General features: G+C 39.1%; 1 protein-coding gene across 1 annotated transcript in view; it reads right to left on the reverse strand.

The window, feature by feature from the left end:
• The window catches only part of GRM7 (glutamate metabotropic receptor 7), a gene marked incomplete at its 5' end in the record, with an annotated part of 363151 nt that overhangs the window by 236577 nt on the left and 100172 nt on the right, over positions 1 to 26402 (reverse strand). The window contains one exon of the mRNA XM_045530458.1: positions 3576 to 3716. Within this exon, the coding sequence (XP_045386414.1) occupies positions 3576 to 3716 (141 nt within the window). The remainder of the gene's footprint in view (positions 1 to 3575; positions 3717 to 26402) is intronic.

Here is a 26402-nt window from a genome sequence, read left to right on the forward strand (position 1 = left end):
ACAAAATCACATCTGATCATTCTGCCTGTGAATGACAAGTTGTCTGTGGTGAACTGTCTCATAGAGATTACTGTGTGGACAGCTAGCACTGTCTCTATGAGAAAACACAGCTCTGTTACAAAGTGGTGTGAATGGCCTCAATACCTGTCAAATGGAGTTTGTTCTCTGTGAGAGTGTGGCCCACGATACACATGCTCATTTAGGTGCCCCCTTGAGAGATGGCAGCCAAGACAACCTGTGAGCAGGAAATCCCACTGCCAAGGATTGGTCTGTACCCATGAAAATGACGCCACTGCTAGGGTAGGCATGAGGAAAACTGTCTCACTCTCAAGAGTTGGGAGACTCTGGAATTGGAATTAAGGAAAGTTGGGATGTTCTTAAAATACTAAAAATATGTGATAGCATCCCTTTTTTGAAGGAGACTTTAAATGAATATGAATAATTCACAGGAATAAAGATCACATAGTGGTTCAGGTTGTTCTCTACAAAAATGCATGCACGCCTAACACCAGGTATCATTATGATGTATGCGCAGTGTATCTCATGGCTCCTAATGAATATTTTTTTCAACAGTTATTCTTCCTGTCATGACGTTTTACTTTTATACCCTGACCCTAAGAACTTCCTCTTTCCAAATAATGTGAATCTCATTCCTTATGTTAAAAACGTGACAAATGATTGATTTAATGTTGGTCTACTTGCAACTAATATGTAACAAATGTATCTCATTATGGCTGAAGAGGCTATACATCCCAGAAGAAAAAATGTTTGCATTTTTATCTGTACTCCCATCTTAGGAGGGGAGATGCTAAGACCTTCTTATTCTTTAGCAGATCCCAGGCACAGAAAGAGATGTGAAGGGGGCGTCTTCCGCAGTCCTCAGACTGAAACATTCCTTGTCTCCCTGCCGCCGATCCGTAGCACCAGACCACCCAACTGGCCTCCTCCTCTGATTACTCTTCAGACTGTGCCCATTCTTTTAATGTTTCAAAATCTGGTTACTGAGGCAGTTTTCCCTTATAGCATCCGCATCCCTAAGCCCATCAGTGCCTCCCTCTCCCATCCCGTCTTTCCTCGCCACAGTTCAGATCTCTCATTAATACAATGGAATCCGTCACTTCTCTGCATCTCTGCTCCTTTTCCTCTAGTCTAGCGGTTCTCAGCTTGCCTTTTGTTCCAATTCTCCACTTCCAGACTGAGGTATTTTTAAATGCCAAGATTTGTTAAATAGTATTTTGGGAATACTACCAAAGCAAGATAGACACAGTGTCGGATTTGGCAAAAGGAAGGACAAGAAACAAAAACAAACACATGACCACCCATGTACTTATATCCAATAACTGGAAGGGTAAGAGATATGATGATGGTAATTGCATTTACCTCCATTCAGTAGGGTACCACTTGCTGCGTGGAAGTGGTGAGAAAAGAAAGGGAAAAGAGAGACTATATGGATAATTTGGGGCCATGGGTAATTTAGTGAATGATATCCTAGATTATCCACATGGGAGGAGTATGGTAGGAAGACACAAACAATTCCACTTCCATGTTTGTAAGGTAATGGTTTAGATTATGACCTTATTTGTTTTTATAAACCCAAATTCTCAATATCAGCACTAAAACATGGCTACAGATAGAACCGCCTGTGTTAGAGCACATGAAAAGACAGGGGCTTATCCTTAGAAGACAACAATCCTAATGCCCATCAAAAAATCCATTCCACCTTGCAGACACTCTGCAGAACACCAAATGTCAGAAAGAACCGAGCCAGCTCTCATCAATCATCTATGTACTTCCAGTACTCTTGAACAGTTCCTGTCATATAGACAAATTATCCAGATGTCAAACTAATTTTTGCAGTTTCCACTTGAAAGCTCTGTGTCACCTAGGTCTATTCAACATTAAATTAATTTTTTCCCCAACATTGTAAGGAACGTATTTTTGAAAATACCATATTGTCACACAACATGATCTGGAGAACGTGGTCAATCTGCTATTATATCTCCAATATATGCATCATATTGATTTTGCATCATTGTTTTTATTCATGTCTCTATTCCTGTATCTCTTTTCACAGAAAACTCCTTGAGAAAAAAACTACACTTAAGCATCCTCACAGTCTTCAACGTATTCTTAGTACCATGCATTACATGTAACCCCCGTGATTCATAGATGCTTGTTGAGCAGACGAACCTACAACATCCAGATGATCGACATTCAAAGAGCTATATTGCAAAGATAAACTAAACATAGGAACTGTGTCCAACATGAATGTGCCTTTCTTGGCCATAGAGAAGACATTTTAGGGTTTTGTGATAACTCAGTGTCATCAACACAAATGTTGATAGCTTCTAGGGTATGGAGGTAGGGAATGCTGTTTAAACGAGGTCTAGATGATAGGACGGCAGATCATATCATGCCCTGATAACACCCTTCCATGGTTACCCAGTAGTCTTAGAATAGAGACCAAATTCCACATCCATCCGGCCCAACATGACTTAGTCTCCGCCTTTCTCTCTGTGCCTGCAGCCTTAGTTCACACATTCTCCCTACTCTCTGTACTTCAGTCACATTTTTCTGTTTTCACATCCCTCAGAGGTACAATAATTCCTCCTGCTACAAGACCTTTGCCAAGTTAAATCAGAAATTCTCCAACCCATCCTTCTCCTCCCCTAATCGGCCAATGCCTACTCCTTTTTTGGAACTTGACTCAAGCATAATTCCCTAAAGAAAGTCTTTTGAGACGGCTTCCATCTTCAACATGAGTGAAATTATATGCCCTCATAACCCCCAGAACACATATGGAAGTTTTTAATTATGCATTCATTAGCAAGATTACCAGAATAATGTCAGATTCCCTCCACTAGACTCTCAGCAGTATGGAAGCTGGGTCTTTACCAGGTTTGCTCATGGTCATCAACAATGCCCAGCACAGCACTTAGCAGAAAGGAGTTGTTCAATAAGTATTTGTGAATGAATAAATGAATAAATGTGTAATTTTTCCTTCTGACTACTTACATGCACACACACATTTTTCATTTTGTAATAACTATGTACGGTTACATATAAGGAGCAGTGAATATTTTAAGCATATTTTAAGTAGCAGATGATTCATTAACCTAGACATTATGGAAATAATTTGGAATTTTTACCATTCCAAACCCAAGCACTTTGTTTCCTTAACAAAATATAGTATCCACGGTAAGAGTTAAATCTGGCAATCGTATGGGATTTGTCAGAGATTTTTGTCTATGCGAAAATGACTTCATACTCCCAGCTGGAACATGAACTAATATTTATCAACGAGAGCATTCAAAGCAACATGACCCCTTGTGAATTCAAAGAATCAGTGAAAATGTCAATTACTGCTAGATAGACAGGCAGAAAAGAATACATTCTTGTCTGTTCTTCTTTTGTCCTGCAAGACTTATGCTCCTGTTCCATTTTCTGAACAATCTAGTAAAATTCAATTTACTTTTTCAATTTGTCTCCAGCCAAGCTTCCTTCTGTCAGCTACATAGCCATTGCAATGCTAGCCGCGTGGAGTAATAGGAGAAGGACAACGAGAATTAAATTACCTGTGCATTTGCGATCTGTGTCTTCTTTTTTTGACCCACTAATCGTCAACTTGCAGTTGAAGTTTTCCTCCCAGTACTCGGCAAACCATACGTTTCTTCTGTTGTTTTCGAGCGTGCGGGACGTGAAGTAGGCATCAAACCCTAAACAGAGTTAAGTGAAAAGGTCAGTGCTTGTGGGGCCTGCTGGCACATCTAGAAATAAAAATAGTAGTGATGGCTTTTCTTTGTTTCAGTAGACTGGATGCTTTTTTGTGTCAACCAAAAAAAAAAAAAAAAAAAGGAATAAAAAAATATTCTAATACTAACCTAATATGTGGCTAAATCCCTAGTGTATCTGTCAGGTAGTAACTATTATTAGTATTATTCCACTTTGTAGATGAGAAAACAGAGGCTTAGAAGAAATAATAACATGTACAAAGTCAACCATTATGCCACATTGTGCACCCCTGACCATGTTAGCTACTGACCTGTGAATATCATTGCAAGAAGCCTCTTTCACTTAGTGACGTTCCATTACGTAATTGACTTTCTAGTCAAATGGGAAGTAAAAGCTTTTGAAAAGGCCATAGGTAAACTGAGTCATACATAAAGCTCAATGCTATTTATAAAGGGTCTCCAGGTGAGCAGAGACCCAGGAGGCAAAGGTCCCTGGGAATGCTTTAGCCACCTCTTTAGAATAGTGCAACTTTATTTTAATTAATTAATTAATTAATTTCTCACAATTCTGAAGGCTGGGAAGTCTAAGACCAAGGTTCTGGCAGATTTGAGTCCTGGTGAGGTGCTCTGTCTGGCTTGCTGATGGCCACATTCTCGCTGTGTCAGCTTTGGGGAGATAAGTAGTGTGACTTTAAATGTTGCAGTAGGGCCGTGAGACCACGTGAGAATCAAGTGGAAAAAAAAGATTGGATTTCGTGTCCCAACGCCCAGGTTCAAATCCCGGCTCTACTAATCTCACTCAGTCATGGAAACATGAGCAGGTACATGCTCATCCTTTCTGATCTGCCTTTCCTCCCTCTGTAACGATGAAGACGCCACCACCCCGTGCCCTGGCAGAGACTTACATGAGGGAGTGGGAAGACTTTGGAAACTTACAGGGTTGAGTTCTATGATCAAGAACCATAGAAAAAGATGGGCTTACTTTCACATTATTTAAATTATTCAAAGTTTCCCCTTATCTTTAAGGCCATAAAAATTGCGTAATCATGCTAATTACAAAAATAGTCAGTCTTTTATGTACATTTTCTCATTAAATGTCGCATCAGCCCTAGGAAGTATGTACTACTCGGATCCATACTTTAGAGGTAGAAGCAAAGGCTTGGAGGAGAATTTGGACCCAGGTCTGTCTAATTCCAGGTCCTGGCTTCTGCCTCACACACTATATGGACCCGTGAGTGTCACATTTTGGTGGGTGTCACAGTCACCTGCAGAGCTGATAAAGGACACAGAGGCCAGGCTCACCGAGGTGGGCAGGGCCTGGCTCTTTTTGTTTTTTGCTCAAGTTCCCTAGGAGATTTCCGCACACACCCAAGCTTGAGAACTACTGCAATGGAGCTTTCCTGTGGCCCCTTCCGTGCCACTTCCTCTCTTTCCCTGCTAGACACCCTGTCACCAACCCACTGCAGCAGCCACTGAGGCCACAGGGCAACTGGTGATTCAATAGGTAAAAGAAAACAGTAAGTGGTCAGGTGCTGGAATGAGCAAGTTAATCAAAATGCTAAAACCACCTACACAGTCCGACAACGCTGGAGCAAAAGCCAGTTTCGAAAACAGGGCTCCTCTCAGACCATTCAAAGCAGCAGAAGCAGAGGTCGAGTGCATATTATTCTATTTAGTTATTATCACTGACTTACCTATGCTTAAGGGAGTCAGATTTCTTTTGGGACCAATCCATCTATTAATTTGTCTTTACCAGAGATATGGCAAAAAATAAATTAAGTCTTGCAGGTTCCCAATACACAGTTTTTTGTCTGTGAGATATTCAAGTGTTTAAAAGAGACCTTGTTATAGCCATGCATGTACAATGCCGTGGAATATACTTGGCAGGTCTTGGGCTTAGGTACACACCATAGCTCTTCTCTATTAATAGATATGGAGCCTCTGATGCAGGGAGGAGGAGGAGGAGGAGGAGCAGGAGGAGGAGGAGGATGGCTGAAGTCACCAAGTCATTCTGATTTATGCAGCCTGAGGACTCTACCTGTCTTGTACGAGGAACAGGATGCTCAATACAAGATTTATAGTTGCCAGTGTGGAGCAGAGAGTCGAAGATAGAGGCAGAAATTAGAATAACACCGATAATCTTATCCAATTGTGTGTGTGTGTGTGTGTGTCTCACACAGTGAATCGAGACTTTCTTTCCATCCCTGCTGGAGCCCAGAAGGAAAGTGATCTGGACACATATCCCATTACTATTAGTTAAAATACCAGAGTTTTCAAATGTAACCCATGACACCAAAACCAGGGCTTCAGTTCACAGGAAAGGGAATCAGAGTTATGTCAAAGCAGAAAGATCATTCCTTTATAGTAACCAGATGGAAGTTTTAGTATAAAATTGTTCCTTCTGTTGGACAGATGAGTTTAATTTCAAATATTAGTCTCCAGGTGCTCATGAAGCAAATGCCCCACTGGTTACCTGTCGAACAACATTCCTATAATCTTGGAGGAAACTTAGAACAACACAAGAACAAACAGGGCTTCAGCGGGCATTATGATTGTGCCCACCTGGTTCTTTTCTCTTTTAACTGGGGTGCTGCCCTCAAACCCCCTCTGAAATTTGTAGCTGAGACAAAAGAGTCCAAATCAATAGAGACATAATTCGTCCCAGGCGGTATATTTGGGAGGTGACCTTTTCAGCCGAGAGGAAAAAAAAAAAAAAAAAAAAAAACTTCTCACAAGTGTGTGGTAGGAGGGGAAGCTATCAGAATGTCAAGAGGGGGTCAGAGGACATAGCTGCTTGCTCTGCTGGGGTGACGGGAGCTGACAGATGCTGACGGCGCTTCCTGTGGCATCCAAAGCTGACTGGGAGCCCTGATGGCTGCCTTGTCACCTCTAGTCATGCGCTGAGATTAGAACATCCCTGTAGGCCCGGGTGGCAGGGTGCACCCAAGGCTCCTACGGCACTGGCTTGTAAAGGGGGGACTGCTTCCAGCTCAGGAGAGATGTTCTGATGACTCAGAAACACACAGCTCCCGGCACATCATAGGCATATGATAGAAATAGAATAGATGAATGAAGCAGTGATGAAAAGAAAAAGAAAAAGACACACGGGGGTGGGGAAAGAGAGAGGGAGACGAGGGGAAGGAGGGCGGGGAGGAAACCCAGAGGCACTGAGGAGGGTGAGAAGCAGGCAGTTCCCCGCTGCTCGGAGGGAAAATCAGTGTAACCATTTTGAACATCAGGTATGTACTATTAACGTTGCTAATACACACACTCTTCAAATCTCAGCCATTCTTCTGCTGGATCACATTCACTAGGGAAAGTTTTACACACCTGTGCACCAGGATGTACGTTCAAGAATGTTTAGAATGGCAAATTTCCACAATAATTAAAATCTGAAACAACCCAACTGCCCGTGAATTACACAGCGAAAACAAACAAAAATTCTGTTCATGAAAACAGGCATGAATCTCACAATAACAAAGAGAAAATTAGAAACAAAAGAATGCATTCAGTATCCTTCATGTTATGTCAAATTCAAAACTGGAAGAACTAAGACACATCATTTAATGAGGCAGAAATAGGTGGTTAAAATATAAAGAAAAGTAATGGAGCTATTATGGTGGAAATAGGGTATTCCAGGAAATAGGTTATTTCTGCTGTACAAGAGGAGGCAGACATAACGGTGGAAGGGGAACAGGGTGTCGGAGAATCAGTCCTGCTGCTAATGTTTGTGACTTGGGTGGTGACTTTATAACTATTTTTAAACTGTATGTATTTTATACCCTTTTCTATTTCTACAATCTAATTCATGGTAGTGGGTCGAATTGTGGCCCTTAAAAAGAAATGTCCATGTCCTGAACTTGTAAATATTACTTTATTTGGAAGATATTTAGCTATTGTACAGTAACAATTTATATCAAAATATAATTAAGGGTCTCTAGAAAAGATCATCCTAGATTATTCACGTGGGCCCTAAACCCAATGAAAGTGTCCCCATAAGGGACATACGGAGAAGAAACACACAGGGAAAGGGAGGAAGGACGTGTGAAGACGGAGGCAGACACTGGTGTTGCAGCCACGAGCCAAGGAAAGCCTGGAGCCACCAGAGCCCGGACGAGGCAAGGAAGGATCCTCCCCCAGCGTCTTCAGAGGGGAGAGGGAGGTGACCCTGCTGAAACCTTCGTTTTGGACTTGTGACCAAAACAGAGAGTAAGTTCCTCTTGCTCTAAGCCACCCCGTTTCCTATGGCAGCCCTGGGAAACTAGCGCACCCACAGTAAGTCAAAACTCCTGTTGTCGTTATACCTTAGTGCGATAGCTTCTCTTTGGTCCAAATGACAACACTGTTCCCAGGTGTCACAAACTGATGGCTTGTGGAACATATTTAACCTAAAACTTGTCTTGCTCTTTCTATTTTGCCCAGAGTATTTTTAAAACCAATTTAAAAAGCAGGAAATTTCACTTGCAAGTCCAGACTTCTGGCTTTGCTTGTAAAGTTAGAAGATCTGGTAACACAGACCCCTTCCCATGCAGCAGCAATCAGCAGGTGCTCAATAATGGCTGTTCCTTTGGGTGGGCCTGAGCTCTTCAGCTCACAGTATTTCCCCACCACCCCTGACTGCCTCCAACCCGGGCTTTCTTGAGATGTGTGTGTTTGTCGTGGTAGACAAGGAGCTTCCCACCACTGAGAAATGTATCTCTCTTACTGTAATAAACCTTCAACTTGAGCGATCTATAAACTCCACTGACATGAGAACCACAATTTCAGGAACCTAAGAGTACATAATCCCTGAAAAAGCTACTAAGAACATAGAGTCAGATATAAACTTTACACAGAGAAATCATCCATCTTTATATGCACAAGTAATAACCACTTGAAAGATGATGTGAAGGAGACAACAATTAAAATAAATACCAAGAAAACCAATAATACCTACCCAATAACAAGTAGCGTCTTTCCATTTAATCAGGGCAACATTTGTCTTTCAGGAAGGGTTTAAAGTTTCCCTTGTGTTGATTCCTTCCAAGTTAATTTTTAAATTTTGTGTGACCTCAATAAAAACATTAAGTTTCCTCCTCTAGAGCAAGACAAGTTGCTTTTAAATTATATATGGAAAAATATATAAGAACCATGGGAACTCTGAAAAGGAAGAGCAAGTGTGCATGAGAATTTTGCAGCTTGAGGGAAGAGAGTGAAAAGGCAGGAGGGCAAACACCATCAGGTATTATAACAGCAGATTTTAAATTCACTATGATTAAAAAAGAGTAGCCGTGGCCCCTGAATAAACAGATCAACAGACCATCGGGACAGGACAGAAAGTCCAGAATTAGACCCAACTACACATGGGAATTTAATATAGTAGAGAATAATAAAGGTAGTATTTCAGATCACTACAGAAATGATGCCTTTTAATAACCATCTAATGAACAGCAACCGGTTGGATATTTGGAAAGAGATCACATCGGATCCCAGTTAGGAATTTAACACAGCTACCCACAAGAAATATTGGGAAGTCTTGCATGGATTCACCTATAGCAAGTGCATTTGGGGTTTCCTGTCTCTGTGGGAGGATGAATTTTGCATAGTTGTCGGAATTGGGGGTCCGGCTCCCTTGAGTCTAGCGCCGTGAGTGTTCTCGCGATATGTTCTGCAGGCAGTCCTGCCTGCGCTTGTGCAGGGCTGCGGCCAATCGGTTCCTTGTCTGCCTCTCTTGCAAGTCTTTAAGCCTTTAAAAGTCAGAAACTGTGCACTACTCATCCTCCCCTTCCCATTTTGAGTTCCTGTAAACATTTATTAAAATAAATTGAAGTTGAAGACATGTAAATCAGTTTGGCAAGAAATCATTACTGATCTGGTGGGAGATGCACTCACAGATTCTTTGGTGGTGTCTACTGATGAAAGTGTTGAAAATCAGCCATTGTTTTTGAGGAAACAAAAAGAATTACTGCAACGGAAATTATTCTACAAAGAACAAAAATCCCAAGGGGAGGGTATATGGATGAGGTAGAGGGAATAATGTCTGCAATGTTATTCCACAAAATGGCTCCAAAGGGTTGTTGCATAATATATAATACCAGCAGGCCTGTCATTTTTTTATTTCTTTAAACTGCCTGGGAAACATAAGGACATTTATGTAATCTGGATATACTTATCTGGGAATAAATATGGATATAAACAATACAAACTATCAAATTGATGGTTTAATGGTTAAAATCAAACTCTGGAACTAGAATTCTGGAGTTCAAGTCCTACCTTTGTCACTTGCTAGTTGGATTACTTTGAGCAAATGACCTAACTAGTATAAGTTTCTCGATCTACAAAACGGTGGTGATGCTAATATCTACTCCAAAAGATTGTTGTGACTATTGAATGTGCTAATATATCCAGTGTTTAGAATAATGCCTGTCACATAATAAGAAAGTAAGTGTTAGCTAACTTAAAAGAAAATAAAAAAGGGACACAGATAAGATGAGAAAAAGAGAGAAAACAAGAAGAGAAAATTTAGGAATCTTTTTAAGCTTTAATACTAGGAACTATGCATGAAATACTCAGCTATCAAGATCCTGGCTTTGAGAGAGCACATTTTCACTTATACTGAATGCTGTGTCTTCCCAATCTGCAGATTACATTTTATAGAAAATAAAGCTCTCCCTTTAAAAATAAACAAACAACAACAAAAACCCTGGCTTTGCACTCAAAATGGATCTGAGTTTGAATCCTGGCTCTGCCATCTACAAGCTATTTTATTTATTAATAACTCATCTTATGCTAAGTCATTCACTTAGGTTTCTGTGGCTTTTGTTGTCAAATAAGACATGTTTGTTTGCTTATATTTTTTCAACTTATTCATTCCCTCCTTTTAAGAAAAGAAGTGGCACCTACATTTCCTCACCTACCTTACAGATGGTTTTAAAATTTTTAAATATTAAGGCTAAACCAACTAATTTTTTCCACCTTTTTCCATTTTTTATTTGTATATATTCATGGGGGCACAAGTGCAATTTTGTTACCCTGATATATTACATTGTGGTGAAGTCAGGGCCTTCGGTGCATACATCATTGAAGCAACACACATTGTACCCACCAAGTAACCTCCCATCATCCACCCCTTCCCGCCCTCCCAGACCCTCAGAGTCTCCACTGTCCATCATTTCACATTCTGCTTCCATATGTACAAATTATTTACCTCCCACTTATAAGTGAGAACATGGAATATTTGTCTTTTTGTGTCTGAGTTGTTTCAATTAAGATAATGGCCTCTACTTCCATTCATGTTGCTGCAAAAGACATGATTCCATCCTTTTTTACAGCTGAATAGCACTCCATTGTGTATACGTACCACATTTTCTTTATCCATTTCTCCATTGATGGACACTAAGGTTGATTTCATATCTTAGCTATTGTGAATAGAGGTGATATAAACCTAAATGTACAGGTATCTTTTTGATATATCAATATCTTTTCCTTTGGGTAGATACCTGGAAGTTAGATTGCTGGATCATATTGTAGTTCTATTTTTAGATCCTTGACAAATCTCCATACTGTTTTCCATAGAGCATGTGCTAATTTATATTCCTACCAACAGTGTATAGGAATTCTCTCTCCTCCACATCCTCACCAACATCTGTTATTTTTTTTCTTTCTAATGATAATCATTCTGATTGGCATAAGATGATATCTCATTGTAGTTTTAATTTCCGTTTCTCTGATGATTAGTGATATTGAATAATTTTTCATATGCTGTGTGGCCATTTGTCTTCTTTTGAAAAATATCTATTCATGTCCTTAGCCCACTTTTCAATGGGGTTTTTGTTGTTGTTGTTTTTGTTCTTGCTGTTGTAGAGTTGAATTCCTTGTAAACTCTGAATATAAGTCCACTGTTAGATGTACAGGTTGTAAATATTTTCTCCAATTCTGTAGGTTGTCTGTTCACTCTGTTGATTATTTATTTTACTGGTAAGAAGGTATGTGGTTTAATTAAGTCTCATTTGTTTAATTTTGTTTTTGTTGCCTGTGCTTTTGAGGATTTAGTCATAAATTCTTTGCCTAGACCAATGTCCAGAATAGTTTTCCCTAGTATTTTTCCCTTCTAGTATTTTTATAGTTTCAGGTCTTACATTCAAGTCTTTAATCCATCTTGAGTTGATTTTTGTATATGGTGAGCAATAGGGGTGCAGTTTCATTCTTCTGCATATGGACAGCCAATTTTTCCAGCATCATCTATTGAAATGTATATGAATTTGCTGACATTGTCAAAGGTCAGTTGGCTGTATGTGCCTTTATTTAGGGCTTATCTAATCTGTTCCATTGATCTATGTGTCTATTTTCATACTGATACCATGCTGTTTTGGTTATTATAGCCTTGTAGTACAATTTGAAGATAGACAATGTCATGCCTCCAGCTTTGTTCTTTTTGCTCAAAGATTTCTTCAGCTATTAGGGCTCTTTGTTGGTTCCATATGAGCTTTAGAATTTTCTTTTCTAATTCTGTGAAAAGTGATGATGGTATTTTGATAGGGGTTGTCATTTTAACAATATTAATTCTTACAATCCACGAGCATGGGATGTTTTCCATTTGTTTGTGTCATCTACAATTTCTTTCATCACTGTTTTCTAGTTTTCCTTGAAGAGATCTTTCAATTCCTTGGTTAAATGTATTCCTAGGTGTTTTTTCTTTTTTCAGCTATTGTACATGGGAATTTCCTCTTGATTTGGTTCTCAGCTAGATCATTGTTCGTGTATAGAGAAGTACTGATTTCTGTACACTCATATTGTATCCTGAAACTTTACTGTATTTAGTATCAAATCTAAGAGTTATTTGGTGGAATCTTTAGGAGTTTTCTAGATGTAAAATTGTATCATCAGTGAACAGAGACAAGTTGACTTCCTCTTCCAATTTCGGTGCCTTTCTTTTTTTTTCTCTTGCCTGCTTGCCCTGGCAAGGACTTCCAGTACTATGTTAAATAAGAGTGGTTTTGTTCCTCTTTTTAGGCAGAAAGGCTTTCAATTTTTCCCTGTTAAGTATGATGTTAGCTGTGGGTTTGTCATATACAGCCTTTCTTAATTTGAGGTATTTTCCTTCAATGCCTAGCTTGTTGAGGATTTTTATCATGAAGCAATGGTGAATTTTATTGAAGACTTTTTGAATACTGTGTCTATTGAGATAATCAGATGGTTTTTGTCCTTAATTCTGTTTATATGATGATGTGATAGATCACATTTATTGATTTGAGTATGTTGAAGTATCCTTGCATCCCTATTATAAAACACATCTTTTTGATGTTCTGTTGAATTTGATTTGCTAGTGTTTTGTTGAGGATTTTTGAATCTATGTTTATGAAGGATATCTGTCAGTGATTTCCTTTTGTTGTTCTGTCTTTCTCTGGTTTTGGTATCAGGGTGACCACTGGCCTCACAGAATGACTTGGGGAGAATTCCCTCCCCCTCAATTGTTTTGAAACAGTTTCAGGATTGGTATGAGCTCTTCTTTGTATGTTTGGAAGAATTCAATTGTGAATCTATCTGATCCTAAGCTTTTTTCTTTGTTGGGAGATTTTTTTTATTATTGATTCAATCTTTCTACTCATTAAAGGTCTGTTCAGAAAGGTCTATTTTTTCCTGGTTCAATTTCAGGAAGTTGTATATTTGTAGAAATTTATTCATTTCTTCTAGTTTGTGAGCATACAGTTGATTATAATAATCTTTGATGATCTTTTGTATTTCTGTGATTTCAGTTGTAATGTCTCCTTTTTCAATTCCAGATCTGTTTATTTGGATTTTCTGTCTTCTTGGTTAGTTAAGCTAGTGGTTTATTGATTTTGTTTATCTTTTTGAAGAAACAACTTTTCATTTTGTTGATCCTTTGTATTGCTTTTTGGTCTCTATTTCATTTAGTTCCACTCTGATCTTTGTTATTTCTTTTCTTCTTCTAACTGTGGATTTAGTTTATTCTTGTTTGTCTAGTTCCTTGAGGCACATTGTTAGCTTGTTAATTTGTAATCTTTGTACTTTTTTCATGTAGGCATTTAATGATAAAAACTTCCTTCTTAGCACTGTTTTTTGCTGTAACCCACAGGCTTTTTGATTGTTCTGTTTTCATTTTCATTCATTTAAAACATTTTTAAAATTTTGTCTTAATTTGTTCATTGACCCAGTGATCATTCAGGAGCACGTTATTTAATTCCCATGTATTTGTATTGTCCCTGATTGTACTGATTTATAGCATTATTCCACTGTGATTTGAGAAGATACTTGATATAATTTCAATTTTAAAAAATTTTTTAAGACTTTTTTTATGGCCTGAATGAGGTATATCTAGTAGAATGTTCCATGTGCTGGTGAAAAGAATGTTTATTCTGTATTTTGGGGATAGAATGTTCTATTAATGTCTGATAAGTCCTTCTGGTTTAAACTCCAATTTAAGTCCAATGTTTCTTTGTTGATTTTATGCCTTGATGACCTCTCTAGTACTATTAATGTGGTGTTGAAGTCCCCCATTATAACTGTATTGCTGTCTATCTCTTTCTCTGGGTCTAATGACAATTGTTTTGTGAATCTGGGAGTTCTGATGTTAAGCGTGTATATGTTTAGGATTGTTATATCCTCTTGCTGAATTGATTCCTTTATCATTATATAATCACCTAATTTGTCTTTTTTCCTACTGTTTTTGATTTAAAGTCTATTTTATCTCCTATAAGTTGTATAAATCCAGCTACTCCTGCTTGCTTTTGTTTCCATTTGTGTGGAATAGTTTTTTCTACTCCTTTACTTTCAGTTCATGTGTGTCTTTACGGGTAGGTGGGTTTTTTGTAAGCAGTGTGTAGTTGGATTGTGGGTTTTTTTTTTTTTTTTTTTAGACAGAGTCTCACTCTGTCACCCTGGCTAGAGTGCCGTGGCGTCAGCCTAGCTCATAGCAACCTCAAACTCCTGGGCTTAAGCGATCCTTCTGCCTCAGCCTCCCGAGTTCTGGGACTACAGGCATGTGCCACCATGCCCGGCTGATTATTTCTATATATTTTTAGTTGGCCAGATAATTTCTTTCTATTTTTAGTAGAGATGGGGTCTCGGTCTTGCTCAGGCTGGTCTCGAACTCCTGAGCACAAATAATCCGCTCGCCTCGGTCTCCCAAATGCTAGGATTACAGGCATGAGCCACAGCCCAGCCTTGGATTGTGTTTTTTAATCCATTCTGCCAATCTATGTTTTTTGTGTGGAACATTTAACCCATTTATGTTCAAGGTTAGTACTGATATTTGAGGCTTTATTCTTGTCATATTGTTACTTCTTTCCTCGTTGTTTTAGAAATTCTTTCTTATTCTCTTTTTGTCTTTGTGGTTTGATGAAATTTTGTGAGGCTGTCATTTGATTCCTTTCTCTATCACTTTTGTGATTTTTTTATAAGAGCTGCAAGTTATATTTTTACGTGTTCCCATGATGTTGAACATTGAACTTTTGTTTCTATGTTTAAAACCTCTTTGAGCATTTCCTGTAGGGCTGGGCTAATGATGATGATTTCCCTCCGTGTCTGATTGTCTGTGAAAGATTTTTATTTCTCTTCATATCTGAAGCTTACTCTGGCAGGATATAAAATTCTTGGCTGACAGTTTTTATTTTCTTTGAGCACTTTGAAAATGCCATACCATTCTCTTCTGGCCTGTGAGGTTACTGATGAGAAGTCCAGCGTTTGTCTGATAGTTTTTACTTACAGGAAAACAGATGCTTTTCTCTTGCTAATTTTAAAATTCTTTCTTTCAACTTTAGACAGAGTATAATATGCCATGGTGAAGTTCTTTTTGCAAGGTATTTGCCTGAGGATTGCTGGGCCTCCTGTATCTGGATGTCTATCTCTCTTAGTAGAAATGGGGAATTTTCATTGATTAGTTCCTTAAATGGGTTTTCTAAACTTCCTGATTTCTCTTCCCCCTTGGAAATACCAATAATTTATACATTTTATCACTTCATATAGGCCCAGATGTCTTGAAAGCTTTGTTCATTCTTCTTATTCTTTTTCCCTCATTTTTGTCTCACTGGATTATTTAAAAAGATCTGTTTTCAGGTTCTGAGATTCGTGCTTTACTTGGTCTAGTCTATAACTGAAGTTTTCAAATGTATTTTGTGTTTCCTTTAGTCAGGTTTTCAATTTCAAAATTAATGTTTGGTTTATTTTTAAGATATCTATCTCTTTGGTAAATTTCTCATACATATCCTGTGGTGATTTTCCAATTTCTTTATATTGGTTTTAAGATTTCTCTTGCATCTCATTGAGCTTCTTTAAAATCAATATTTTGAATTCTCTGACAATTCAAAGAGTTCCTTTTGACTTGGATCTGTTGCTAAACAATTGCTCTGGTCCTTTGATGGTGTCCTATATCCTTGCTTTTTCACATTTTCTGTTTCCTACCATTGATGTCTGCATATCTGGTGTAGCAGTTACTTCTTCCAGTCACTTCTAATTTTTTGAAATGACTTTCACAGGGGAGAATTTTTTCCCTGAAGTTATATATATGTTGTTGGTTGAGTAGGACACTTTAGCTTTGGTTTTGAGTGCCTGCAGTAGTGTGATCTATATGATTTCTTCAGTGGTACAGAGAGTCGGTGATCTCTGTGATTCCCTCAGTGACTTAGGGTATGGTTGTTAATTAATGCTGCAGTGTAGGCTTTCTGGGGACTTGAGTGCCACCTGAGCCAGCCTTTGAGCTCAAGTGGTGACAGCAGTGGGCTGAATGCACCTGTTCTTAGGCCTCAGAGCAGCTTATGGTGGCACCAGTGTTAGTGGGTCCTTCAGGGTCAATTCTAGGGCCTCCAGGTGGCTTGCTCAGAAGCTGAGAGTACAAGGAGTGGGCCAGGTGGGTGGGCAGATTCTAAGGCCACTAGGCAGCTAGTGTGAAGCGGGTGATGGCAGTACTGGTGGTGGAACAACCTGCTGGGACCATAAGGGTCCATTTTGACGTTATTGGGAGCTGTGGTAGGTTGAGCAGATGAGTCTGCAGTCCCACAGCTGCTTGTATCAGGGTGGTGGGTATGGTCTTAAATGTGATTAAGAGAGCTTGATCTTCCTTGTCTCTCCCTGGCCAGATGGTAGCTGCAGCTGTGTTACCTTAAACTCTGCCTGAGGGCAGGGCACAGCCAGCAATAAACTTTCAAACGGCACCAGCTGTGGGTCCATGACCAGCGATGACAGGGCTCTACTCAGTCAAGCAGCATGGGCAAGATATAGTAGGAAATGCAGTCCACTCATGTCTCAGTCTCACAGCATCCCACTGGAAGGTGGTGCGTATTGTCTGACATATGCATAGAAGAGCCTGATTTCTGTGTCCCTTCTCAGCCAAGTGGTAGCTGCTGCCGCATCCACTAAAAATTGGACTGAGGGTTGGGTGCAGCCCAGCATTAAACTCTCAAAATGGCATCTTGGGCCTATGGCCAGGGAGGGCAGGGCTCCTCCCAGGCAGGTGGCATGGGCAAGAAGCTATGGGGAGTGCAGTCCACTTGTGTCTTGATCTCTCAGAAGCCTATTGCAGGGTAGTAGGTATTGTCCTAGGTAAGCATGGAAGAGCCTGGTTTCTCTTTCCATCCCCGTCTGGACAGTGGCTGCAACCATGTCAGCCTGAACTCAGCCTGAGGACAGGGCACAGACCAGCGTTAAACTCTCAAACTGGTACTGGCTATGGGCCTGCAACCAGAGAGAGCAGTGTTGCACTCAGGTGAGCTTCGTGGGTGAAAGGCTATGGGGAGTGCAGTCCACTCATGTCTTGGTCTCACAGCAGGCAGTTGCAAGGCAGTGGGTATTGTACTAGGTCTGCCTAGAAAAGTCTGGTTTCCTGGTCCCTCTTTGGCCAGGCTGCAGCTGAAAGCTGTGTCGGCCCAAACTCAGCCTGAGGGTGGGGTGCAGCCCAGTGTTAAACTCTCAGAATGGCACCTTGGACCTGCCACCAGACATGATGGGGCCCCTTTCAGGCATGCAGCATGGGCAAGAAGCTGTGAAGAGTGCAGTCCACTCACGTCCACAGCAGGTTGGTGGGAATCTTCCCAGGGTTGCGTGGGAGTGCCCAGCCTCCCTTCTCCCTTCTCAGAGCAGCGTGACAGCAGCAGCAGCAGCTGTGGCACCTGTAGATTCCTCGTATCTAGGCTCTCAGGATGACTCCCAGCTGGAGGTGCTCTAGGCTCAGAGTCCATGTGGGATTCCATGTGGGTTCCCTTTGTGGAGTAACATCTCTGTACAATCTCTAGGCAGCTCCCTGTGTTAGGCCCAAGGCCTGTGTAAACTGAGAGATTCTCCTGTAGCCAAGACTGTAAAAGCCCATTTTGGAGTGTGAAGGCCTAGGGATTTCTCTCTTACTGTTTCCCCACATCCAGGAGCTTCTCCCAGTTCTTAGCCAGTTCCCAGCTGGGTGAGCTACCTTGAACGCTCTCCTTAATATCTTTTGGCACTTCTTGTTACTTTGCTGGTGAATCCTAGCATTCTCTCCCAGACAATCTGTTCGAAATATATCTATTTACTATAAACAACTAAGATTTTAAAGTTGTTCAGAAAGTGCAAGTTCCTTTCCTCTTGTTAAGGTAAACAGTTTTAATATCAGTTCTAGACACAATGAAGTAACTAGTCTCTGCCCCTCACCATTTTCCTATGCTGGGTATGGCCTTGTGAGCGTAAGAGCCTGAAGATGTGTTATTTGGGGGTCCCTCAGCATGCACAAAGTCAGTAGAGATGAAAAATAAAATAACCATCCCTCTGGTGGATGCTTTAGGGGGTGAAACTTGAAAGACGTCTACCTGGTGGCCCCAGGCTGCTTCTGCAGGGTGTGGAATGGGTGAGGGGTCAGTGCATGGTGGAGGGAGGGCTCCTGCTTGCCTTCCTTCTGCCCCACCTCATGATAATGCCAACCTGAACCCCTGCGTTAGTGGTTAAATGTTCTGCACAGAACCTTGGTAAAGGGCCTTAATCAGGAGCACTGACCACTCACACGGGCCACAGCGTCACTTTCAGGCTTGGGCTTTTTATTGTTGTTGCTACAGTTTCTTGCCTTTCTACCCTCCTGTCTTCCCACCCTTCCTCCTTCCATAGTATGTTATTTAAAAGATATACCATATTTCCATATCTTCCCCCCCAGTAACAGTGGATGTAATTTTTGCACTAAATTTGTACAATTGTCACTATACTACATATCAGCACTTGCCAATGTATATGGAAGGACGTTTAAAAATGTACATACTTTTTGATCTAGCAATGTTATTTCAAGGTATTTACCCTAATGAAAAAACTATATGTATTTTGAAGGATATATAAAGCACTAGGTAATATTAAGGAATTTATTCATTTTATAAGATGTGATAGTAGTATGGTGATGTAAATAATAGGTTCTCATCAGTTAAAGATACATTCTAAAATATCTTAGGTAAGAAGAAATAATGTCTGAGATTCAATCTGAAATGTTCCGTCACAATAAAAGTTTGGGGGGATAGTTAAAACACAATTAGCAAAATATTTGAAACTGGGTTTTTGGTCCATGGAAGATCATTAGACAATTCTCCCTACTTTTATGATGCATGATAGGTTTTATAATAGATTATCTAATAAGTAGTTATAAATATAACCAATTGAGCACTGTTGAAAACAATGAAAACTTAGAATCATTGCAAATGCCCAAAAACACATGATTAAGTATATATCATTAAGTATATATCAGTGAAGTAGCATGTAGAGGCTTCAGAATTTGAGAGACATGGAAGTATAGTTTTTAAGGGCATACCCCAGAACCGAGGTTTCATGACTGTATGTTATATTAAATAAATTAAAAATACTTTGATATTATTACATATATAATATTTATAAATCGTCAAATATCAATATATCAATAGTAGATTATTACTGATGGTAGATGATATTTATTTTACTTTAAGATCATCCATATTTTCTAATTCTTTATACATACATGAAAATAAAACACACACATATTTAAAACAAAATATATGTAACATATATATCTCACCAAATATATGCCCATTTCAATACAGTATTCACTTTGACAGGTAGTAAAACTTTTCGAAAGAGCAGTTATCCTCCAAGAGAAGTTAATTCCTATTTCCATGAACAATTAACTTTCACAAATATAATCTATGAGTCTATTATATGTGACTTTATTCAAAGTAGGTACAGTAAATATACTCCTGTCACCATTTCTTACATCTACAACCAGAGCAGACATCAGTAATCAATTTTGAATGTTCCCAACAAAAAGACATGATAAATGTTTGAGATGATAGATATGCTAATTCCACTGATTTGACCACTACACATTGTATCAAAATATCACCATGTACTATAAAATATATACAAGTGTTATGTAAATTACAAAAAAAATAAAAATAAAAAGAATAAAAAAAATCAATCATGATAATCAGTCTTAACAAACCTGGTCTCCTGCCCCTGCTCAGCTGAGTGCTTTAGGAAGTTAATGTTGATCTCACTTTTTAAAGATAAAACTTATGTACCATTCTTGATATGATTACATATTTTTAAGAAATTATTTTGGAGAATTTACCATATATCAAGTACTATTCTAACACATGAATATTTAAATAAATTAATAATAACACAATCTAATACTTGATATGCAACTTCTGTGGCTACACCTTGGTCTAAATGCTTTACATGGATTTTATATATTGGACATAAACACACAGTTTTCTGTCTCATAGAACTCATAGTCCAATAATCTCTTTTGGAAGATACCAAAGAAAAACATATGAGACTTTAGCTAAATATAATCTGTTTAGTATATTCATGAAAGAAATGTGGTAGGTGGTAGAGATTGTCTTTATAGAAAACCAAGAATAGTAGGGTGTGCTACAAACATTGTTTATTGATTAGTGAGTACCTTTGGCTTAATCTTCTTGTTTGTGTTAAAAACAGTTTTTTTTCCTGTAGGACTCAAAAGAGTTCAGAATTTTCTATGATCTACTGGGCCACCAAGAGGCTTCCTGGTGGGAGGGAAGGGCAAGGTTTGAAAGGGGGCATATCTGGAAAACACCTTGGTATTTCCTCATGCTAAATTCCACAGAGCAAGCATCCTGGTGTTGCACTCCTGTTGCTAACAAGGGTTGAATGCTCACCTTAAGATTAATAGATTCCAAGGCTCTTTCTTTTTAAACTCATTTTTATAAAAACCACTCCTTAAAAAAAATATCAGTCAACTGCCAGAATTTCTCTTCTCTGTCCCCTAAACTGTAAGACTCCATCTTAGTTTCTATTTCTTTCTTGACATCTGGGAAGCAGCCTGACAGTAAGTCCCCAAACATGCTGTCAGCCCAATTAACTAGCTGGAGAAGATCATGTGAAATCAAAAACAATCACCAAGAATCTGCCAGCAAATTTCCCAAATGAGATCTGCCTTCCCTAGACGATAACCTTTAGGTAAGAAGAGGAGTGTTCGCCTAGACCTGATGCCTACAAATGCATCTCCCCAGCACTGTGCTCTAACAACCCACAAATACTGATCTGTGTATAGCCCCTCTTTCCAGGGACTCATTCCTTGGTCCAGATGAGGAATTTGCAGAGTACCTAGGTCTAGAACAGCTCACACCCTTGGCTGCACACTGGAATTATGTATGGAATTTTAAAAGAAAATGACCTATGCCTGGACTCCAAGCCAGACCAGCTAAATCAAAGCTTCTGCTGGTTGGCCCAAGCATCAGCATTTTTAGTTTCCTAAGTGATTCTCATGTGCGATCAGGGTTGACAACATCTGCTCTGGAGTATTATGCAATTGGATCTCTCATATATCCATTTTACACACAGCCCTAGAAGAGCTGTCCAAGGTACAGCAGAAACATAGGAGAGAAGGTCCCCTTAATTTGAACATATCTATTTTTGTTTATATGTATATATTAATATATATCTCTCACAGTTACTCAGATAATATCACTTGTTCACATGTCTTCTGAAATATCAAATAAGGATTGAAGTCTGTTTGCCATAGTTGATTGCATCTTGGTGCCATTTTTTTAAAAATTGTAATTTATCACATGAAAGCTTTCCAAAATTTTAATTAATAATATTCTTGTATATGCCAAGTATATATATATTTATTTAAGCTTGATGTCATCCTAAAGAATGTGGATTCAAATTTATGTTTCCATAGTAGATTATAGGAGGATTTGTAATATATAATTTTTTTTGCAGAAATGTTTAAGGAGGATTTTTTTTAGAAATCATGTCAAATTATCATGATCACATTCATGTGCATATGTAAATTTCCAACAATCATAATCCAAAATGATCAATTTAATGCATAGAAATTATTGATCAGTTCTGCAAAGGGAACTTACACATTTTTCCAGGCAGCAACAGAGCAAAAGCCAGACAAACTTGTCAAGAGAATTATTCTGCATTGTGGAAGCTTCACATTTTATTTTTAATAACCATACAAGAACCATGTTGCCTGGTTACTGTCTTCATTTTGTACTCTGATCTAAAAATGTCTCAGCAGCCAGAAGTTTTCCACGAGCTCAATACCTAACCTTATATAATCAAACATCTATAACAATCGAAAAGGAATTTTACCAAAATGATATTTCATTTTCTTCCTAATCACAGATTCAGCCACCTAAAGATTGAGGGGGAAAAAATTAACATTTTGAAGGAAGGACTTTTCATTGCAGATCTAAAAAGGAAAAGGGAAAAAAGAAAACTTAAAACCTCAAAAAAAAAAAAAAAAGACTGTCCTAAATGCATGACCATTTAGTATTTGAATTCATATGAAAATAAAAATCAAAAGAAGAAAAAGGTTTGGACACCTAGAAAATGTTAAATTAATATTTAAAATGTCACTTAAAAATTTCATTCCAAAGATCACTTTTATTTGGGGGTATTTTCAGGTTTGAGAACCACTAACATTCTGGCTTTTTAATTCCTATTCCATCACCTCCTAAAACATGCTATTTTGATGTATATTATTTCTCCTTGTATTTCTGACATATTGATGAAGATACCATATTTTCAGAAATATAAAAACAAGCTGAGAATGGATGGCCCACATAAATTAATGTCTCATGTATGATCAAGTTTAAGAAGAAAATTCAGATCATTTCATTTTCTCACCACCTGAGTTACTAAGATATTTCTGAGAGGAAGACATTGCATTAGGTGCTGTAATAGGAAAGGTTACTCATCCTGACCTCTGAATTCTTACCCTTTTTTGGACAACTACATCCTGTTCTCTCGGAACTCACACATTTGTATGGTTGTAATAGGTTCTGGGTTGACTGAGTGGAGGCACCTCAGCCCATCTGGGTCAATCAGATCCCCTTCCTTGGTGATCTGAAACTGGAAATAATGAACTCCTGCCAATCGGGATTGGTCACGCTACTAGATAAGATATAAACTCAGGAGTTGCTGATAGTAGCCATGTAGACCGGAAAGTCAAAAAAGTCACTGTGCATGGAGAGAGAAGAATGAGTCAATTAGAAATCCAGAGAAAACAGACAGGGAGAGAAGAAAGCATCTTATAGTTTCTGCAATGCTCAATTACCTGGCTCCAATCTAGTTCTAAGGCCCTGAGATATTCCTTGCCCTTGGGTCCTGTACGACATCCCTCCTTCTTTTTCCCTTAGGCAGATCTCAATGTGTGTCTGCCACTGGCAACGGTAAAGGTCACAACTAATATTGACATGGGGCAGGTCAGACACGGACCCTGTGGAGACGGCCAAGAAGAGGGACATACACGGATAATTTTAACTGGAGAGAGAGAGATTCAGAAGCTATAAAGGTGGGATAGATGTTTTCACAGGAAGAAGCAAACAGTCTTGACTTGGAACAAGGTGGGTCTAAAAAGTTTTTTGGAACAGAGATGTTCAGTATATTTGGAAATATCTGAAATGATGGCCAATGCTTTTTCTTTCAGATTTTTTTCTAGGTGGTTGGTGCTACAGGAGTACAAATTCAATCTGCTCATGCACAGACATCCTTGCTTGCCTCTCAATGTGGGATGCTGTTGGTAGCAGTGCTCCGTGCTCCATGTTTTAGAGTGAGCAATGATGTGGACTTGATATTCAAACCATATGACAACATCATAAATATGGTCTTGGCTTGGACATGATGTTTCCAAAACCAAAATATGGTCAACACTGTTTGCGCTATAGACCTACTGACAGCTTTCTGTTCCTCTAAGGAGCAGGCAGCACACCAAGTGTCAAATGAGAGTTTTGTGACAGTTACTGGCAGGGCCTTTGCTTGCTATCCGGGATTGCTGCTTTGTCATACATATTTTAAGTGTGTCTTGGATGATATCAGAAAATGGCATGACAGAGCAATTAATTCTAGCAGAAATTAATTAAAACAAGAAGATCTATGGTAGAGAGATTCTAAAGCATATAACGCACAATACCTTCCCCCTAGACATTTTCATTGTTTGGGGGAGATAAGAAAATAGAGCCAACAATAATAATAATAATTCTAATTAATGAGTGCTTACTGAAATTTTTTAAATGATTATGCTGGGCTAAGGATGTTCAATATGTTATTTCAATTCTCAGAAACATCCTTTGAGTTAGCCATTATTATTATCCCCATTTGGTGAGTGACTAAACTGAAATTTATACAGGGTAATTTTCCCAAAGTCTTGTGGCTAATGAATAGTATCTGAACACAGTCTGCCTGATTCCAAAGGATAAGCTCCTAACCATGATGCAAGAAGAAAAAAAGAGAACAAAGCCATATAAAAATTCGAATGTAGTTTATAAATGATACAGGATTGCATGGGCTGAAGAATGCCAGGCTGGAATGCTATGTATTTATGCTATGGAAGATCTGTGATCTGAGTTCAGCCTTGAAAATGCATATTTCATGTGGACAGGCAGGCCTGGAGAGAGTGAAGGATGGCAGCGGGCACAGGGCACGGTGTTTCCATTGTTTGTGTTTTTGGGTGATGAATAGACTGATCTGACTACAATAGATGTTTGATGCAGAGGATGTCCTCAATAAAGACATAATGGAACCAGATTGTGGAGGGTCTTGAGTATAAAGAATTTGGATGTTATCTCAGAGGCATTGTGAAGTTGTTAAGGGTTGGTTCTTAAGAATGGATACCACAGTAACAGCAGTACTTGAGGAAGAATACACCACAGGACTGGGAGGAAGGTTCATCTTTGTTGAGTGAGATTGCTTTAGAAGCACTCTTGTTCATCATTATAACACTCTGAAATGTAGAAACAACCATGTTCATACTTGGATGAAAAAACTAATAAGGTTCTGACAGGGAAGATACCTCTCCCAAGTGAACCAGATGGAAAAGATGGACACAGTATTTTAGTCCTAGTATGTTTACTGGAAAGCCCATACTCTTAACAATTCAATATGAAAAAGACTACAAGCAAAGAGATATTGCAAAGCTAGAATGAAAATGTAACAGTAAACATTTATTGAGTCTTTACTATTTCTGGGTTCTAAGTGATTTGCACACAATAACTTACTCAAATCTTCTAACAGCACTTAGATAGGTACTTGTCTTAGTCCATTTTTGTGCTGCTGTAAAGGAACACCCAAGGCTGGGTAATTTATAAGAAAAGAAGCTTTTTTGGCTCACGCTTCTGCAGGCTGTACAAGAAGCATGGCCTCAGCATCTGCTTCTAATGAGGGCTTCAGGTTGCTTCCGCTCACGGTGGAAGGCGAAGGAATACCTGCCTACAGAGATCACATGGCGAGAGAAGAAGCAGGAGAGAGCAGGGTAAAGTGCCAGGCTCTTTTTAACAACCAGCCCTTGGGAGAGCTCTCATAGGAGCTAATAGAGCGAGAACACACTCATTACTGCGGGGACTGCACTAAGCTATTCATGAGGGATCTGAACCATGACCCAAACACCTCCCATTAGGCCCCACCTCCAACACTGGGGATCAAATTTCAACATGATACTTTGCAGAACCAAACAAACCATGTCTAAATCATAGAAATACTACATTATTCCCATTTTATAGATGAGAAAAACGAGGCAGAGATGGCATATGTCATTTGCTTATTACCAGAGGAGATAAGATTTCATCCTAGATCTTCTGGCTCCAGAGTCTGGGTTCGTGGTTCTGCTATGAGTCTCTCCATTACAACAGTCGTTGACTAAGAAGTAGGAAGCATAACTACTAAAGTCTAATAGAAGGTTTTACAAGCACAGGCTGAAAACAACCTTGAAAAAGAAGAAAACAAACAGATGTGGTGGTTGAATTTAGAGTTTGGGGAAAAAGATAGATGAATTCAAGGAAAAGTTGAGGAAAATTTTTTTGTTATTATTTTGTTTTTTAAATAGAAAGATGGTGTGATTTTCAAATCACTGTGCTTAAGGTGCTGGTTGAACCATGAAGGAAAATGGTCTGGAGTGTAAAGCTATAGATTCAGAAGCCAAGCAAATGCCTGTGATGCTTAGGACTGAGAGAAAGGATGAAACTGTCAATGGAAAATGCATGTAGGAAATAGAATGGTCCACGAAGGGATGAGCTCTGAGAAGTGCCTGCATTTAAGGATGTCAAAGACAGACAAAGGAGCCATCAATGGAGATAGAAAAAACATTAAAGAAGTAGAAAGAGGGTAGGATGCAGAATGGTAGACTCTCAAGGCTCTATAACAACCAGAGTGGGCTTCATGGGCCTGGGACCTGAGCACTCACATAGGGCCTCAAGTCCAGAAAGGCCC

Source organism: Lemur catta, chromosome 18, assembly GCF_020740605.2.
Source record: "Lemur catta isolate mLemCat1 chromosome 18, mLemCat1.pri, whole genome shotgun sequence".
In the NCBI taxonomy this organism is placed as follows: domain Eukaryota; kingdom Metazoa; phylum Chordata; class Mammalia; order Primates; family Lemuridae; genus Lemur; species Lemur catta.